Source organism: Lepidochelys kempii, chromosome 5 (genome assembly GCF_965140265.1).
Source record: "Lepidochelys kempii isolate rLepKem1 chromosome 5, rLepKem1.hap2, whole genome shotgun sequence".
In the NCBI taxonomy this organism is placed as follows: domain Eukaryota; kingdom Metazoa; phylum Chordata; order Testudines; family Cheloniidae; genus Lepidochelys; species Lepidochelys kempii.
In genome coordinates, this window is record NC_133260.1 from 109,923,616 (window position 1) to 109,943,794 (window position 20,179).

Consider the following 20,179-nt stretch of genomic DNA (forward strand, 5'->3'; position numbering starts at 1 on the left):
GCAAGTTACCAGTGCAGGCCTTAGTACTATAAGGTGTGTACACACATACTTCAACATATACTTAAGACTGACTAGGACTATCCCACATCTGAAAGAACAAAACAAATAAATCAACAATTGGGGCTCTCACTCTTGATTTGGAGATGGTCTGGAGTATGCATATTCTCATCGTCTTCTTTCCTTTACTTGTCTTTTTATGTTTTCCTGTTCTTGCTGAAGCTCTGTCTACTGTTTCAATAGCCAGGAGGAGCAAACATAGCAGTGAAACAGGAAGCTATGGAGAAAATTTAACCTCTATCTCCCAAGTATTTGTGATATGAAACTATTTGCTGTACTTCAAGGGTAGGTAGCCTCAATCTGTGTGTATGTGGGGCTCAGTACTGGAGAGACAAGGCCAGACTCTCAGCTGGTGTAATCAATATAGCTGGTTTGAAGACTTACATCAACTGACGATGTGGCCCATATGCCTATATCGACTTGTGTGTGCCATCTCCATTTAATTAAAACAGTGTTTTTTCCAGTGGAAGGAAAGAAGAAGCTAATTTAAACACACAATTGCCGATTTTGCATGCCTATGTGATCACCTGTACATGCAAATGTAAGATGTGCATGAATAATTTATGCAATCACTTTTGAAAATTGTTCCCATCCTGCTTAGATTTAAGACACTGAACATAATTAGGGCCTTCACATTAAGTCCCATGGATATCTTGTTCTAGGCCTGTTCCCTATTCCAATATCTTTAGGGAAGGATGACATCTTCACAGGGTACCATTCCCTCTTCTAATCCTCAGGGAGATGCACAGGGCTTTTCTCTTGAGGTCCCCCTCTCCCCTGTCTGTTGCTTACCTTTGGTCTCCTATTACCTTTCTGAGTCTCTTACTATAGTTCTTCTCTTATGTTTCTTCTTTTAACAAGCTGCACAATCTTTTATATCTGCTCATTTTTAGCATTTTCTAGCAGTGTTAAATCTGGTAAAGGACTTTTGCAACCCAGCTGCCAAAACAGGCCTTCGGGACGGCTGGTCAGGAGATCAGCCCACTCAGAGTAGCCTCAGAATTGGGCAGCGTGGACAGTTCAGTGCTCCGCACCCAGCTGCACCAAGTGCTCGTCAGTCACATGGACCCTTAGTGCTTTAAGCCACTTTTGCCACAGATTAGAGCCCTGCCTCCGTGACTGCTTGTTATTTATGTAACGGTTCAAAGGGACTTTGCAGTCGTGCAATGAATAGATGTCTGGTTCTAAATTATGATACAGAAGATAAGTGGAAAGCAAGAAGCTATAATTAAATTGAAATGTGCATGCTTGTGTGAAAGCACCAACCCTTCCTAGGAGCCTTCACCGACCCTCTCTCAGCCAGGAAGCCACTGCTAGTCCTTCCCCAGACCTTGGTTCTGTGATGCTACCCCATAAGAACGGCCATATTGGGTCCAACTAGCTCAGTATCCGGTCTTCCAACAGTGGCCAATGCCAGGTGCCTCAGAGGGAATGAACAGAGCAAGCAATCATCAAGTGATCCATCCCCTGTCCCCCATCACATTACTATCATGATCTAGATAAATGACATACAGATGAGACTAAGTCCAACTCCGCTCACTGGGTGAGATCAATCTGTGAAAGGATTTAAGTCAATCTCTAACTAATAGAAATTAGAAAGAGTCCTGTGGGGGACTATCCCACATCTTTCTACTGCCGGGTTTTTTGCTTCTCCCTCTAAAGTGCCTGATGTTGGCCATTGCTGGAGATAGGATACTAGACTGGACAGACAATGGGTCTGAACCAGTATGGCAATTCCTGTTATTTCCTCATTTTCACATATGGGGAACTGAGACTCAAGGAGATAAAGGACCTGATTCGAAGCCCATTGAAGGTCAGGAGAGTCCTTCTGCTTACTCAAAGGGTTTTGGATCAGGTCTTATGTAACTTGCTCACAATAACATGGAAAGATGGCAATGAATTTGTTCATTCCCCTTACATCTACAGTTAAAAAAATCTCAATCCATTTTCTTGGCACTGTTAGTTTGTATTGTGATTATATAAACAGAGCAATTGTGTATCTAATAAGAAAAATGCAAATCAGAGGCAGTAACAAGACACTCACGTGGCTTCTTGAGCTGTTGCCAGCCAACTCCTCACTTTAACTTTAGACTGAAAATGGTCTTATTCACAGTTCAAAGAAACTATGAGTTACAACATAAATAAAAGGAGTATTTCAGAAAATAATATATTTTGTCCACAGCCAATTAATTAAGCTTGTAATCATGTGGAATGTAACCATGCCAGGATATGCTTTTAAATAACTTTTACACATTTGGTAAATGTAAAATATTGTGACACAAAAAGAAGAGATTACATAAAAATATGGAAAGCAGTTGGAGAAGACTGGCAAAATCATAACAAAGAAAAATTAGGAAAGCTAAGGGACAAGAGAACAGTGAAAATTATTATACCAACATTCTTGTACACTTAATGATTTGGACTTCTTCCACCTGAGAATCACGAAACACATTACAATAATTAACTGATCCTCAAAACACTCCTCTAGAATGGGAAAATATCATTATACATAATTTATGGATGAGTAAACTGAGGCACAGAGGAGTTAAGTGACTTTTTCACAGTCACAGAGTAACTAAATCAGTGGTAGAGATGGGAATAAAACACATAGCTCCTGAATAGCTAAGCTGCATACTTTAACCATAAGACTGTTTCCTACTGTTAAAAAATAATCTTGTACACTCTGAAATATTCCTCCTTGCAATCCCTAACCGAAATATATATTTTAAAACCGCAAGAAATACTGGAATGAACAATAAGACATATTTATCAAACCATGAAGGAAAACTGGATTGCACACATCCATATTCTCACCTGTGACAGATAATATAGGTAATATTCTTCATCTGTGCTATAATTCAAGGTCAAAATAAGTAACCCAATACAGGACATTAAAAACTGTCTTCATTTTATTTAATGGTTTCTGAATATGCTGTGTGAGAACAGAACAGAAAGTGCTATGCTTTGGAAGCATTATCTTTTGGGGAGATGGAAGATAAAAGGTCCAGACCACTTGCGGCTATCAAAAATCATATACAACTTTTCACAAGGATCAGTGTTAACCCTGGTATCCTGCCTAAATTATATTTTGGTTACATATTTCCTACTTATTTTCCCCTACAGATTCAAATGGATGTTGTACTGTAACTGCCTGGGCCAAAGAGCCAACAATATAGTTTGTGCAGTGGGAGATCATAAAGAAAACAGAACCACATGTATGTAAGTTGTCACCACTAATACCTCTGTGTACAAATAGTTCTGCCAAATAACAAAGGCTTTGTGAAAAAGACTAAGGAAAAATATATAAATAGAATCCAAACAAATGAAAAATACACTGTTTTTATCAGTACACTGCTGGGCCTTGGGGTTGGATATGACAAGTTCACACAGCTAAACTTAGGAAAGCCATTTAACTTCTCAGTGCCTCAGCTTCCTCTTTCCTTCCTTGCACTGACTTTTAATGAAACTGACATTATCGGATTAAAATATGACTATAGATCATTGTTGCAATCACTATTTATATATTTGCAGAAAATATTGTACAATGGTTGTCAAGTAAGATGTCTATGAAAGAGTAATGATTTGCCAGTTATGATTATGCTATTTGTATGCATGTATCATTTTTGTATTTAAAGTTATAAGTATTGGCTCTATACCTGGATTTCAAATGTTTGCTTCTTGGGTAACACCCACGAAGTAATAATCCAGATATGCCAAGTAAGATATCTGCAAAGATGTCATAATTTGCCAGATATGATAATATTTTGTATGTTTGTATCACCTTTGTATTATGAGTTATAAATATGTATGTATGTCTGTATTTCAAAGTTGTGCTATGCTTCTGGGTGACATGCCCAGACAGTTTGGCATCAGCACTGCCCAGCCTACTTGATGGCCCATTAAGGACCATCAGCTATACAACTGAGAGAAGGCAGATACACCTTATGACTCAGCAACGCATGCTGGGAAATGCCTATGGAGAGAACTCTAAGGCTTCCAAGCCATGTGCTGGGCAGCTTGTGTTTGAAACAAAGGAAGCACAGGCCGCATGGCCAGAGACTATAAAAGGCAGCTGCATCTTCTCCATCTGGTCTTCAATCCTGCTTCTTACCTCTGGAGGAACCTTGCTAAAAACTGAAGCTCTGAACAATGGACTGAATGACCCATCCAAGCTGTGGATGTACTCCAGAGACTTGACTTAAGCAAGCAGTTTATTCCATCACTGCTACAAGCGTGAGCCAAGAACTTTGCCTTTACTGTATGTAACTGATTCCTTTAACCAATTTTAACTCTCACCTTTCTCTCTCTTTTTCTTTCTTTCTTTCTTTCTTTCTTTCTTTCTTTCTTTCTTTCTTTCTTTCTTTCTTTCTTTCTTTCTTTCTTTCTTTCTTTCTTTCTTTCTTTCTTTTCTATAAATAAACCTTTAGATTTTAGTTATTAAGAATTGGCTGTAGCATGTATTTGGGTAAGATCTGAAACATTCATTAACCTGGGAGGTAATGTGTCCGATCCTTTGGGATTGGTAGAACCTTTTCTTTTATATGATGAAATAAGATTTACAAAAATTTTCATCATATTTGATGTGGGTACCTGGATGGAGGCCTGAGGCTGGATCACTTTAAGGGAACTGGGTTGTTTGGACTTCTGAGTAATGAGTAAGGTAATAAAGAAGCTGTTTTATGCTGGCTTGGTGAATCTAAGTATTGGAATATCCACCAGCTTTTGGGGGTTTGGCTGCCCCATTCTTTGCAGTTCACCCTAATTGAGTGACCATAGCTTGTCCCACTAGGACCCCGGTCACAGAAACTTATGAGAATATCAGAAGAGACTGCAACAAAAGACACACTCAGGGTATATGACAGACTTTCCAGAGTACTGGTAGAATGGGCTGGTGTGTTGCACATATGTGAAAACAGAGAAGGTGCAAACATTTGAGACAGGTGTTTGGGCTAATAAATCTGCTATAAATACCACCATTTGGGCTTTCAACAAAAAAAGAACAAAGTGTGAGACCTGCTGCCATTAGCTTGCATGTACATATCCCTGCCTTGACATGTAAAAGCCAAAAAAAAAAAAAGTTGTTTACACTACAGACTCAGGACTGAGTCAGTGAGCAAAGATGGAGTTGGTTGTTAACTTGCATACGAATAATAATGCTTTGCACTCCTAGAGTACCTTCTACCCTAGAATCTTAAGATGCTTTGTTACAAACATTAAACTAATATAGTTTCACAACACCCCTGTGAGCTATGCAAGTATTATACCCTCCCTTCACCAGCTGTAGCATGTCAGTGTGCTGGGGCTGTGTCTGTTATTATGATTAACGTTAAAGCAGTACCATGAAATGTGATGAAACGTAATAAATATGTACCTCAGAGGGTTAAATACCAGAGAGGAAGAGGAGTTAGTTAAGTTACACAAGAACAAGTTGACACAAGAACAAATGGATATAAACTGTCCATCAACAAGTTTAGGCTTGAAATTACACAAAGGTTTCTAACCATCAGAGGAGTGAAGTTCTGGAACAACCGTCCCAGGGGACCAGTGGGGACAAAAAAAACTAACTGGCTTCAAGAATGAACTTGATAAGTTTATGGTATGGTATGATGAGATTGCTCACAATGGCATATAGCCAATCTCCAACGGCCAGAGATGGGACTTTAGATGGGGAGGGCTCTGAGATACTATACAGAATTCTTTCCCAGGTGTCTGGCTGGTGGGTCTTGCCCATGCTCACGTCTAACTGGTCACCATATTTGGGGTCAAGAGGAAATTTTCCCCCCAGGTCAGACTGGCAGAGACTTCTGGGGGTTTTTCGCCTTCGTCTGAAGCATGGGGCATGGGTCACTTGCAGGTTTAAACTAGTGAAATGGTCAATTCTTTGTAACTTGAAGTCTTTAAATCATCATTTGAGGACTTCAGTAACTCAGCCAGGGGATAGGGGTCTATTGCAGGAGTCGGTGGGTGAGGTTCTATGGCCTGCAATGTGCAGGAGGTCAGACTAGATGATCCCTTCTGGCCTTAAAGTCTATATTTTTGAGGTCTTGTGTATCAACTGTGGAAGGATGGTCTTATGGTTAAGGCACTAGCCTGGAACTGAGGAGTTCAATTCCTATCTCTGCCATAAACATCCTGAGTGTTCTTGGGTCAGTCACTTGGGAGCTGGCTTATCAATGGCTGAGCACCCACAGCTTTCCTTAACTTCAGCTTGAGCTGTGGATGCTCAACAGCTCTGAAAATCAGATCCTTAATCTCTCAGCTTCCCCTCTGGAGAATGGTGCTAAATTTACCAGTGGCGCTAAATCAGATATTTCTTTGGAGGGAGGGGTGTTCCGGCTTCCTCCCCTGGCTGGGATCCCATTCTGGTACCTGGTCCACCTCCAGGGACTCCAGGTCTCCCTCATCTGGAAAGTATTCCCTCTTTCTTACTCACAAAGTGCATAAGCTAGTGCCACCAGCAGTAGAGTTCTCAGATCACAACATTACTTGGTCCAGCTGCCTTGGGTCAAATCTGGGTGGTGTTGAAACCCTGGGTGAGCCAGGTTGCAATGCTACTCACTGAAATTTGGCCTGGTTACACCTCCATCAGTACATTCCCACTGCCTCCCACCACACCTGGTTTTTAATTCTTTGCTGTTGATACTGGTATTTTGCAGCTCAGCTACTTCACTGGCCGAGACACAAAGAAACTCCACAATAAAAACAAGGTGGGGATGGAGACGGCTCCTAACACAGTGTATGACCTCATGGTCTCTTTCTTGGTGGGTTAGCACAAGCAGGCATGAGCCCAACAATGACTGAAGAGGGGACAAAGGCAGCTTCTCAACGGCTGCTGGGGCTGCTGACTCCAAAACACTTTCATTCACTTTCCCGGAGTAGGAAGCACCCTCTCCCCTAACCTTCCTCCCAGTGTTACTTCCTAAGAACTTCCCCTCTGGGAGGAGCTACACTCTTTGGAACGGTCTATGGATATGCCACGTGCACAGACCCAGTCAGCGCAATAACTTGGTTACAGTTAGGGTACCCGATAATCCTTTATTACAAGAGACGTGCCATATTTTTTCATCTCTGTACAACAAGATGGAGAGTTGCTGAGTGATACAAAAAGCAGCACAAAACACACCTGATGAATGTAGGCGAGCACTGCTTATTATTAATAACAACAACGATAATAAATAATGATAATAAATATGAATGAGAATGCCGGGAGGAGAGGTGGGGTCGGGGTGCTAAGAAAACAGTCCCTTATTTTTTAAATACAATGTTGGCAACCCTAATTACAAATCACTCAACTGAAACAACCCTCAAGGGAGCATTTCAACAGCAAGAACACTGGAGCACTACAGGCTTTAGCCACAGACCTCATGTCTGGAGAGCTCTGTGCCAACAGAGGAACCCCCTTGGTCTGGCAAATTCCTTGATGGCATTTCTCTTCACCTTAGGGTAGAATCCAGCCCACTGAGTTTCATACCTCTTACTGTGTTGGGTCTTTCGGAGAAGACCTTCAAAACCAATATCCTGCTTGCTCTGCATGGATTTTAAAGACCCAGGGAACTTTTTATAAATTTCCTTGGCCAAAATTTCCCCACTCTGCTTACCACAATATCGTGCTATGTGTTGGTTTTATGCCAGACCACCATCCTCCATCCCAAAGGTGGTTATGTTTCAGCGGTGCTGTGTTTTCAGTATGTAGATTACATTATTATTCATGTAGTGCTGGTGATGTACAATGGGCAATGTGTGTTCAGCAGATAAAAGTGATCTGCATCAAAGAGAGGTTACTACACAATAAAGAACAAAGAGTGAGGTGTGGTTTTTGAAACTGGATGAATGACTCATGAAACATCAGTTTTTTGGGGGGGCGTTTTAACCAGGAGGAGAAAGAGGTAACCTTTAATCAAGAGGCTGTTGCAAGCCTAAAGAGGGGCAAGAGCAGGTGAGTGATGCAACAGGAGCAGTCAAAAAGAAATGATGAGCTATGAACACAGCATAGAAAAATAGGAGGTAAAAGATGTAGGTGGGAATAGAATTTTGCAAAGCCTCAACAATGAAGAGAGGCAAGAGAAGAGTCTTCTTCATGTGGCTGATATAAATGTAGAGCAGCAAACATTTAGATGGTTAACCAAGATAATTACGACTGAAGTAGCAGAGTATATTACTGTGATGCCTCCTTTGTATTTGTGAATTGGGCACTGAGTTGTTATATGTTCCATAGTCTGTTTTGGGTGACCACTGTCAAGACATTGGAGAATCTTTAAAATTTTCATTTATGCAGCAAGTATCCACCTCTGCCAGGATTTGTGTGGATATGGTTTAGGGCTGCCCATGAGCTTTGTGGGTGATCGAAGCCAGGGATCTTCTGCGTTGGGTCTTTCACAAGGTGTTTATATTGACTTCTTGTGAACTCCATTCGGCTTTCTAAGCTCTTTGGGGTTGAAGTTGCATTGATGAAGGTTAAATACGTGGGTCCAAAAGGGCTTACGTGACTTCAAGCAGTGGTAAGGGACGTTTTTAAGGTCCTGGTGGATGGGAAGATGTTCATTTTCCACAATCCTATGGAATTCCCAAATGGTTGTGGCATGGCAGCAAATGGATGTGGGAGCACTGGCAGAACAGGTGTTGGGATTGACTTGAGGGTTCCAGTGATGCACTGCATTGCAGTGTTCAGTTGGACATCAACAAGTCGAGTATGGCTACTTCTGGTCCATACTGGTACACAGTACTCAACTATGGAGTACACAAAGACCATCACTGATGTCCATAACACTGATGCTCTCCAGCTTGTGCTTGCCAGTTTCTGGACCAGGTTGACCCTTGCCTTCATCTTGGCAGCTACCTTCTTCAGATGTTCATGGAAGGTTAGTGTGTGATCCTTCTTCACTCTGAGATAGTTTGGAGTGGGGTCATGTCACACAGTATTGCTGCAGAAGATCACTTTTAGGGTGCGCTTAGCGTTCCTGTTATCAAGATGGAATGCAGTGATTTTTGTTTTGTGAGGATTTGGTTTGAGCCTCCATTTCTGGAAATATTTCTCCCTGGTGGTTCCTGTTCATGGTGGAGTCGATGTTGCTGAAGGTGCTACTTGAGTTGCCAGGGCAAGATCATCCACATATGCAAATTTGTGTGACTTCATTGGCGGCATGTCGCTGGTATAAACACTGAAAAGCATCTGTGTGAGTACTAGCCTTGTGGCAATCCATTGCTGAGGAACCGGGGCAAACTGACTTCATTGCCCAAGTGGACATGTAGCCACGTATTGCTCAGCATCAAAATCACGACTAATGCCACCAACCCGGTGACCAAACATCGATCAACAGTCTACCGGTCTTCAGAATAACAACTCAAGCCACCATAATAGTCCTCTTCATGGCCAATTGAATGCCAGATAGGTTCTGGAACAAGGATCCCCCAACTTAACAATTGAGGGACTTTCCCGGGCAAAGTCCGAGTATCTTGCAAACATGCTGAAGATGCATAACATTGACGTCCTTACGCACCAAGAAACCCACGTCACCAATCACCAACAGGCTAGCCGCTATCGTATCCATGGTTACAACCTCACGTCTAGCCACTATTATCCAAAATATAGCCTGGCCATTTATGTGAAGAACACCATCATAGATTTTGATGTTTTCCCCTGCAACTGAAAAAAGAAGCCACCGACACCATTGCCATCAGGATAGGGGAGCTGCATATTAACATGTATAAAGTCCCTAATTCAAAATGGTCAAGGCCAGCATTCCCAACTGCACCAATCCCAGCCACCACACATCCAGTCAGCATCAAAATCCCTGTGATTCTGTCAAAATGAATCCCACGGTGGAACCTGGCCAGAGTTGACTGGTATTGCTAATAGGGAATCCATCAAAAAAGTGGTGATTCAAATCCCCATGACACCAGAATGTTATCAGATATGTTGACTTCCTTACCGCTGCTGCAAGAAGAGTATCCCCCAGGGCTTCCAGAAAGCATATACTCCCTGCTGGACAAAAGAGATCCAGGACCTGCACCAGCAGTACAACCAGTCAGGCACCCTACAGGTTGTGAAGGCCCTGTTAAGAATCTCTAGATTCAGCCAGATGCCAGAGGTGGATTGAACGCACTGAAGGTCTGAACTTCACACACTCAAGTCTCCTGGGCCTTACTACGACGTCTCGGAGCTGCTAATCTGACAGAATACCAAACATTAAAAGTCCAGCCCAACTTCATAGCCTCCAAATTGGGGAGAGCATAAAAGGACCACTCAACAAAAACACCAAGCGAAAGATCCATTGTCAACTACATCGGACAATGACCTCAAACCCTCCACAAGACCCCATTGCCATCAGTACAGATGAAGCGAAAGACAGTTTAGCCACAATGAGGAAAGGAAAGATGGCCAGCAGAGATGGTATCTCCCTGGAATTTCTTCATCAACTAGGCCCCAGGAGAGTCAATGGCTGGCAAAACTGTACACCAAAACCATGGAATCCGGATGCATCCCAAAAGCCTGGCTCGAGGCGATAGTTATTGCCATACTCAAACCAGGCAAGTGCACTGACAACCCAGGAAGTTATAGGCTGATATCACTCCCGTGCACTACCTACAAACTCCTGGAATGTATCATTCTCTGGAGAGTCAGTCCTCTCGTCGAGTCAGTGATCCCCCGAAGAACAAGCTGGATTCCAGACTACATGCAGTTGTTGCAACCAAGTTTTGGCCCTTGTACACGCATTGAGGCCAGATTCTGGAAGAAATTTAAGACTGGAGCAGTCTTTGTAGACCAATCATCAACCATCAATACAGTCTGGATTAAAGGCCTGATGCGGAAACTTGCAAGATCCTGCCGCAAAACACTTCGCCTGCTATGAAGAGAAGAGTAGAAGCCAGTGAAGGAATTGAGCACTGCTGTATAGTTTATAAAGGTGGGTTTTTTTTCTGTCCTTCCTTTGTAGCCTCTTCCCTTTCCCAAAGCTGCAGGACAAACCTCATTGTGTGTCTCCCGCATTCCATTCCTTGCCCCTTTCACGTAGTAGTCTCTGTATGGACCCGTTTTCCTGACTCCTTTTGGTCATATACGCTCCTCTTTCAAGCTGCACTCTAAAATATACTCTTTTCAAAAGGCCTCTAGTTCCTAGTCTTTTTCTCACAGAAGTACTTAGAGTGGTTTGGTGTACCATTCTGATGGAAGCTTGGAAGAAACTTCCTCTATAGGCAGATTATTCCATAATTGTCCACTATGGGCTTTCATGCACCTTCCTCTGAAGCATCTGCTATTAGACCACTGATCTCATATGGTAACACCTAGGTTGCGAGGATGAGGGCGGAAGAGGTCAATAGAGAAAAATAGGCATTAGATTTTTTTTTTAAATCTTTGCTAGTTTAACTGCTCAGTCATTTGCTATTGTATCTCATCATTGGTTTTTGTCTGCTAGGGCACCAACCCTAAACAGTAGGGGCTGGGCAAAAATGCCAAATATAACATTTTCATTTTGTTCAAAATTTTCATGTAATTTTTCACCAAGATAAAACAAAATGATTAATTGTGCCAATAAATACAGAGAATTTTCAAAGGAAATTAAAGTATTGTGTGAAATTTCCTTCGAAACTTTATTTTGACGAACTCTAGTAAACCCATGCAACTGGGAATAAATTTACTACTGTGAGCGGTCCCATTTGTACAGCCTGCTCTGAGGGCTGCAATCCTGCAATATGAGCCTCACAGCTGGACCCTCACACTTGTGTGGTGTCCCACCGAAGTCCGTGGGGCTCTGCATGGGCATGAGAGTCCACCCACACAGATCAGGTTGCAGTTTGAGGATTTTAGATTGTAACCTCTTCTCTCTCTAACTCTCTGAAAAGCACCTCACTCACTTTAGAAGCTAGCAAAACACACAGACTAATAATAAGTGTTTTGGGATCAAAGGCGTTTTAATAGAGGGAAGCTATTAAACCTGCGAGTAGTTTTCTTAAAAACTATTCACGTATGCAGCGTTGGCTTGACATCCCACATCAGGGCACATGAGAGCCCCCTGCTAGCAGCATTGTGGTTGTATGGAGAGCCTGCAATTAGTGCTGTGCTCATCGTTACCGTTTTTATTAGGTAAGCAAAGAACCTTTTAAGAAAGAGACAAATATTAAGTAGTTAAAAAGAAGTTAGTTTCTTACCAGACTAATATCACAAAGGTTTTGGCCGGAGAGCTGTGCTCAGCTGGCGGGGGCTGCAGGCCGTGCGCTCCAGTGCAAGGGCACCCCCAGGCTGGGTTTCCAGGACCGAAGCCTTTGAATTGCGGAGAGACAGGAGACTGGGAAACTACAAAGCCCAGAATGCCGCGGGGGCTCAGGCGGCCTGTTTCCCGGCGGCCCCGCCCGGGGGGCCGGGAACATGGCTGGAAGCAGCGGCGGGGCTGGCGGCGCGGTGCCGGAGTACGAGGTGCCCGAGTTGCACACTCGCGTGTTTCACGTGGGTTCCTTCGGCGCGCTCTGGAAGCGGAGCCTGCCCGGGGCGGAGCTGGCCGTGCAGGGGGCGGCGGCGGCAGAGGACGGGGCTGCCGCCGTGGCGGAGGAGTTGGGCTGCGGGCTGGAGACCGCGGCAGAGCTCAGGGCTGTGTGCAGGTAACTGCAACCAGAGCATGGCGGCGGGGGGGGGGGGCGAATCCTGATGGCCCGCCACACGCTCCCTTACGAGGCGGGTCCTCCGGGGGAAGCCAAAGCCTTGGTGCTGCACGCCAGGCAGGAGGCCCTGCGAGAGAGGAAGGAGGGGGCCTGCGTGCTGCGGCGCTGACCCAGAGCGGTGGGAGGCGTTTGTTCAGCCGCAGCTCATGTCCTTAGGGCGAGTCATGTCCTTAAAAGCTTTGCTGGCACAGCTGTGTCGGGGGGGGGGGGGGGCTTTGCTTTTCTGTACCCCCAACTCCTGTCTCAGGGAGCGGTGCCCTGCAAAAGCTCTAGTGTGGGTGCGGTTATGCTGGCGAGGAAGTTGGCTTGTGGCTCTGACTTACTCTGCCTGGGGGACCTGGTTTAAGCTAGACTTGGTGGTACCAGTTGTGTATCCGTTAGGGAGGGCGAGCAGGTATCGCCCCCCCCCCCCCCCCCAGACGCTTTCAAGGGTAGACATGGTCTTAAAGTGCTTTTGTCCGTGTAGCTTACTAAATAAACTGCGCTGGCGAGAGTGAGTTTTTGTTTTTGTAACAACAGTTCTACCCGCACTAGGGCTCTGTTTGGTATGAAAATGTCATTAAAAAAAATCACCTCTAACCGATAGTACGGGAGTGGCAAAAGTTTTAAGTATAGACTTGGCCTTAGTCTGCCTTGCATGCGGGGCTGGCTTTCAGCACGAGCTGACTCTTTGTGGCCCCTGCATAGACTTGCAATGTGGGTGTGAGGGACAGTCTTACTTTCCCATCTCCATTGTTAAGACTGGTGAGGAGGCATCTTGTAATAAACTAGTTTAGCGTCACTCCTTTGGGAGCCTCATGCCTGCCTGCAGACCAGTAAATTTTAAGGCTGGGCCCTAGTATCCGGGGAGAGAGTTGTCTAGTGGCCAAAGCAACAGACTTGGAGTGAAAAGTTAATGGATTTTTTAAGCCCAGAAAGCACCATTATTGTGATTTTGTAATCTATCCTCCTGCATAAGAAAGGTCACAGAGTTTCACCCACTCATTCTTGCAGGAAGCCCAACAACTTTTGGTGAGCTAGAGTATATTTTTTAGAAGCGCAGCTGAGTTCTGTATCTAGCTCTGTTACTGACTCAATGTGTGGCCTTGGGCAAATTTTGTGCCTCAGTTTCTCTACTTGGCAGAGGAAAAGCTGCTGGAGTGGGGTGGCAAGAACATCTCTTGTTGCAGTTTGAAGACAGGAGATAGTAACGATGAATATAGGGGGAAACTATGGAGTGCTCATTTAAGTGTCCGATCCATGCATCAGGTATAAGTAAGCATTATCTAAGGGCTTGTCTACATTACCCACTGGATCGAGAGGCAGCAATCGATCCAGCGGGGGTCGATTTATCGCGTCTAGTCTAGATGCAATAAATAGATTGCCAAGCACTCTCCGGTCGACTCTGGTACTCCATCAGGGCGAGAGGTGGAGTCAACGGGAGAGCGACAGCCATCGACTTAGTGCAGTGAAGACACCATGGTAAGTACATCCAAGTACATCTAAGTATGTTGCCTTCAGCTATGTTATTAACGTAGTTGAAGTTGCATAACTTATATTGATCCTCCCCCAATGTAGACCAGGCCTAAACATTAGAGCTTAGTAAGCCATTGAGGAAGGCAGGCCTGCAAGGGTCATTCAGATGCTGCAGGAAGGAGTGTCTCTGATTCAGTAGGTGGGGCTCTTCAATCTTGTCTTCACTGGAAAAACATACCAAAAATTCCTACCATTCTCTCACCAGTTGAACTGAACTGGTGTTTGCGCTGCTGGGTGCTCTAATGTAGACGAGTTTCCAGTGCTAAAATAATTTTTCTACTGTTTTGATTGGACTTGGTTTATTGAAATAGAGAAAAGGAGCTCAGATCATTGGAACCTTGCCTATGTTAGGGCTCCTGCTGGTTTTAATACTGACTTAGCAGAACCAGAGGGAATTCTTTCATAAGCCTTCCCAGTGTAGATACAGCCTCTGAGGTTATGTCTACACAGCAAAGAAAAACCCATGGCTAGCCTGTGCTAGCCAACTCAGGCTTGCGGGGATCGGGCTGATGGGCTATTTCATTGCTGTGTAGATATCTGGACTTGAGCTGGAGCCCAAACTCTGGGACCCTCCCACTCCATAAGTTCCTTGAGCCTGGGCTCCAGTCTGAGCCTGGAGGTCTTCTTAGCAGTGAAACAGCCCTGCAGCCCAAGCCCCACAAACCTGAGTTGGGTGGCACGGGCCAGTCATAGGGGTTTTTTTGCCGTATAGACATACCCTGTGTCACAGCATTGTGCTAGGTGGCACTATGCTACTAGAATTGTGATCTTCTGGATAAGACATGCAGTGGACGTAGCTTGTAGTTAACTTTAACAGAAGTAGAGTGTCCCTGGCCAAATTTCAGTTTGCCATATTCTGCCTACCTAACATGCCCTGTGTAGTTTCAACTGGACATAGTATTCTTCACTTCCTGTCTTAACTAGATAGTGTGTCTTTGTGCTGTCAAATAGCTTTTGTTTTTCATCCCAGGAGTGGCTGTGCTACGGTTTATATTTTGTCATGTGTTTTGGGATCTGTCAGAATGAGAGGAGCTTGTCTGTATATTCAGTATATATTTCATCGCAAGGAAAATTGATAAATGCTTGCTACTGCTATGACCACTAAAGAAGAAACGGATCATGGCGTTACACTAGATTATCTGAACTCCGACAGCCAAGAATGATGGCCATGCACATTTTGACCAGAGTGAAATATTTATGGAGGCTGAGATCACAATGGCCTGTGCATGCAGGAATTGAAGACAGGAGTGCTGGGGGTAATGGCAGGACGGTAATCCTTGGGTTGGTGACAAAGACAACGTTATTTGCTCCAGACCGTACTTCTCCATACACTCCTATGTGAAATTGTTCATGTAATCTCACCCTGATATGATGATGAACTCTAATGATTGGGTCTTGACAAGCAGGTTAGGTGAGGGATAGAGGCATCTTCTCTGCAGGTTGGGGAGAGGCTGTCAGGTTCACCAGGAATGGTCAGTAAGGAGACTTGACATCTAGAGATAAGATTTTTATTTTCTTTGTCTACCACTCCAATGTTACAGAACAGCATTCACTTCATGTTGTCTTGTGCAGCGCAGAGAGCCGTGAACTCTAATGCCATCTAGGAGACAGGAGTGGGAGAGAACGTGGGGAGGCAGAAGCTGTCTGGGGTAGAGAACAAGTCACCTGATAGCAGCCCATTGGTCTTGTAGCAGAAGGAAGGCAAGTGTGCATACCCGGGAATGGTCTGGCACTGCTGCAAATTGGCTCCCAAATCTCTAATGTTGTTGTTCTCCTCTCCAAATTAAACAGTCCTAGTTTTCTGAATCTCACCTGATACAGGCCTTCCCAACACCCAAGACTGCCTCTGATTACTTTCAATTCCTTTCCTTGTATTTTTTCTGTCCCTCTTTCTTTGGGATGAGGTGACAACTTGAATGCATTCTTCAGTCTGTATTAGAGAGAAGCAACAGGCTAAATTCATCCATCTTGTAACCCTGACTTCACAGGACTTCTACTTGAAGCAGATGCATCCTGGATTTAATCAATTTTGGTTTTATCTACAATTACTGTTCTCGTAAATGAAAGTGATTTCAATTAAAAAGCGAATTTATCCCCCATTACGCTAATATGTGAGGGAAAAAGGGAGAAATACTCCTCCCTTATCCCCTTTAAATAGCAACAAAAAAGATAATGAAAGCAGCCTGTTTATAATGGGCTGAAGGAACTTTCTGAAAAAGAATTCATAGTTAAAACTTTATAATTTCCATAGTTAAATCCTGTTAAAATACATGACATGGTCAAATGTCTATTCTTGACAATCTACCTTATGAAATTATCTGATATTAAGAAACAATCAAATAATATTTAACTTGGTGCATGTTCTAGCATCCTATGCCTATACTAAATCTCTTAAAAGACCTATTAAAGCAGACAAATTAGGGTATCCAGTTTCCACACATGTCTGGTTTTGATTTGGATATCAGTCAAATTTCACTTGCCTACCTACTAATCTTATCAGGTTATATGTGGAACTGATCTTTATAGATCCTTCAGTTTCTCCTGGATTATAAATTAACTCGTATAAAAAGCTATACTTATCCTACAGATGTCATGGGCAATTATTGTTTTGCTTAGATAACCATTGTGGGTTGCTGTTCATGTACTTTGGTGGCGATGTTCCAACTTCTAAGTGTTAAGAAATTAATTTAGAGATTAAATAGTTAATGTTGGTCAAGTGCTTTGAAGATGGAAAGTACTAAGCTTCATTATTCTAGTTTACCTGCTGAATTATTCTTTGTGTAAGTGTACAGCAGGCTTAGACTCAAAGATCAGTGTGGATTTTAGGTAGGTCAGGGGAGGTGTGATTGCAGGTACCTTATTTCACTGCAGCCCCAATTAACCTTCTTGTTTTATTAGGAGGTGTAGTTGTAAGTATTTCCAGGTATGTGTTATAAAGCTGTATTAAGCTAGTATTAGTGTCTTAAAGTGTTAGTACTTAGTGTCATTAGTATTAGTGTCTCAAAGGTGATAAAAGTACTGTCTTTACCCTTTATATTACATATCTTTTCTTAATTATTCAATTACAAGGAATAAATCAGATAAAATATTAAAACATGTTCTAAATAACTTAAAAAATTAACAAGCGGAGTTTGCTGTGGTGGTTATCCAATGTAAGTAAGGTCACGGTGAAGGGATGGCTTAGTGGTTGTCTATTTCCAGGGACCACAGGTCCAACTTTGTGCAAGTTTGACTCAGCTTTTTATCTCTGGTATTATTTATACCACTCTAGAGTATCTTTCCAGAGGAGAGCAATTGATTTCCTGTCACAGACCTAGTCAGATGCCTCCTCTTGGGCACTTAAACTGCTGTGAGTGGATCCAGCCATTGAATCACTGGGTGCTTTAAGACTCCAGCATCTGAACAGACACTACCCTGTCTTAGGGCCCAGACCCTCTGTCTAGCACTCCCCTTTGAGAGCTGGATACCGAATCCCCAGACACCGAACAAAGCTTAAACACATGCTCTCCCAAAACCGGGTGGGTGTTCTGGGTCCACTCCACAGGCTGACTCTTCAAGGGCATGGGGTAGGTGTAACACAAAACACAGAGACAGACTGCACAGGATTCTAAACCACCGTTGCTCTGTCCTTACCATTGCACAAATACACAGATCTGTACAAAAATAATATACCCTACATCAGTGGTGAGCTGGAGCCAGTTCGCACCGGTTCATGCGATCTGGTTGTTAAATTTTGAACCAGTTTTAGAACCAGTTGTTAAAAATTGTTACGGTTCCCTGAGCTCCTGGCCGGGGAGGCTCCCCCGGCCCCTCCCTCCTCTCGCAGAGCCTCAGCGTGCCGCGCTGCCGTGCTCTGGACCGCTCCTGGGCAGCTCTGCAGCTCCTGCTGCTTTAAGCAGCATGGTAAGGGGGTGGGGCTGAGAGTTCCCGTGGGCCGCGCAGTATCCATACACGCTGCCCTGAGCAGCATGGTAAGGGGGCCAGGCCGGGGCTGGGAGGAGGGGTTGGACAAGGGGCAGGGAGCGGTGGGAAGGGGCGGAGGTTCTGGGGGGGGGCAGTCAGGGAATGGGTGTAGGGGGGTGGTTAGGCGTGGGAGTTCCGGCGGGGTCTGTCGGGCAGGGCTGGTGCAACCACTAGGCAGCCGCCTAGGGCGCCAAGTCATTGGGGGCGCCAAAAAGCAGTGCCCCCAATTGTTTTTAAACAGCGGAGCACAAGGCTGCCGCTGCTCCCCGCCTCCCAGCTCCAGAGGGGCCACCCGCGGCACGGCCAGTCCCTCCCCCCGGGGGAGCAGCAGGCGGCAGAGCTCCCCGCTGCCCCCAGGGCTCTCAGCAGCTAGCTGCCACAGAGAGCCCCGGGGTGGTGCGGAGCCCGGCTCGGGTGCGGGGGGCCTGCCTGCGCCGCCGCTGAGAGCTCCGGGGGCGGCGGGGAGCCCGGCTCAGCCTACAGTGCGGGGAAAAAGGCGCCGTTTCACTTTGGGTTTCATGCGTTAGCCCTTGAACAAACAAGGAGAGTGCTATATTATACAACATCTCACAGATACTTTCTATAGTTTTAAGATCATACATTCTGAACTCTGCAGACTTCATACACAGCAAACAAAACAACAACTAACATCCTTAGCCTAGCAGAGTTTCAGTACTGGAGGACTGGATAGCATGGAGATCCGTAATGGAATATGCTTCTAAGATACTGACTCAAATCTGATCCATGTTAGCAGTGACAGAGAGCCTTTGCTGTAAGACAGCTGTTCATTGGCCTATGTAAAACTTTGTGCCCACCAAAAGAAACGGCCCATAATAGTTATCCTCCTTTGCTGCGTCTACACTAGACCTTTTTTTTAATGTACCCCCTTTTTCCCCACAGCTGTAGTTCCATCAGTGTGGCAATGGTGGGAAAACTGTCAAGTGGCTGTCAGTATTTTAACTACCATGTTGTCTGTCTATGCATGGAGCAGGTCAGTGCACCTGGTGGTTGCATTTCCAGTCGCCACTTTTGGCTAGCACCTGTGGTGGGTGGGAAATTTTTAGGACAGGGTGTATAGACTAGACCAGAGGTCGGCAACCTTTCAGAAGTGGTGTGCCAAGTTTTAATTTTATTCACTTTAATTTAAGGTTTCACGTGCCAGTAATATATTATGTTTTTTAGAAGGTCTCTCTCTCTCTCTATAAGTCTATATGTTATACAACTAAACTATTCTTGTATTGTAAAATAAACAAGGTTTTCAAAATGTTTAAGAAGCTTCATTTAAAATTAAATTAAAATGTTCATCTTATGCCGCCGGCCCGCTCAGCCCGCTGCTGGTCTGGGGTTCCGTTCACCTAGGCTGGCAGTGGGCTGAGCAGGGCCTGCGGCCGGGACTCCAGCTGGCAAGGGGCCGGCAGCCAGAACCCCAGACCGGCAGTGGGCTGGGCTGAGCGGCTCAGCCCACTGCCGCTCAGGGGTTCCATCCGCCAGCTCCTGCCAGCCGGGATCCCAGCTGCTGGTCTGGGGTCCCGGCCCTGCCCACATAGCGTGGGTACCTATCTTCTCCCTGGTTCTGGCCATTCTCTTCCTCTCTGCACTGAGCTGAGGGTGGGAGTGCACTGAGCACAGGGCTGGGGGTGAAGGAGCAGGTTGGGGCGTAGGGTCCGGCCAGGAGCTAGAATGAGGGAGGGGGCTCAGGGTTGGGGCAGGAGGTTTGGGTGTGGAGCGCTTACCTGGCAGCTCCCATTTGGTGGGAGGGGTGCAGATGGGCATGGTGTGTGTGGGGGGGGAGGTGCAGGAGCTCCCGTTTGGTGCTCAGGGTGGGGATGGGGATGTAGGGGTTCAAGAGTCAGGATGTGGGGGGTGCATGGGGTGTGGGGGGGGGTGGGTATGTGGGGGGGTGCAAGAGTCAGGGCTGGGGTTGTGGGGAGGTGAAGGAGTCAAGCCGAGGGCTGGGTGTGCGTGCACGGGGCTGCGTACAGGGCTCAGG

The 20,179-nt window shown here is 45.1% G+C and overlaps 2 protein-coding genes across 3 annotated transcripts in view; one reads left to right on the top strand and one right to left on the bottom strand.

Annotated features, from left to right (window-relative positions):
- Positions 1–12,718, bottom strand: part of TTC39B (tetratricopeptide repeat domain 39B) — a 183,368-nt gene extending 170,650 nt beyond the window's left edge. For both annotated transcript variants that reach the window (XM_073345444.1, XM_073345443.1), the window contains exon 1: positions 12,205–12,718. The gene's annotated coding sequence lies outside the window, so the exon portion shown is untranslated. The remainder of the gene's footprint in view (positions 1–12,204) is intronic.
- SNAPC3 (small nuclear RNA activating complex polypeptide 3) overlaps positions 12,382–20,179 on the top strand; it is a 41,127-nt gene continuing 33,329 nt past the window's right edge. The window contains exon 1 of the mRNA XM_073345461.1: positions 12,382–12,651. Within this exon, the coding sequence (XP_073201562.1) occupies positions 12,422–12,651 (230 nt within the window). The 5' untranslated portion in view covers positions 12,382–12,421. The remainder of the gene's footprint in view (positions 12,652–20,179) is intronic.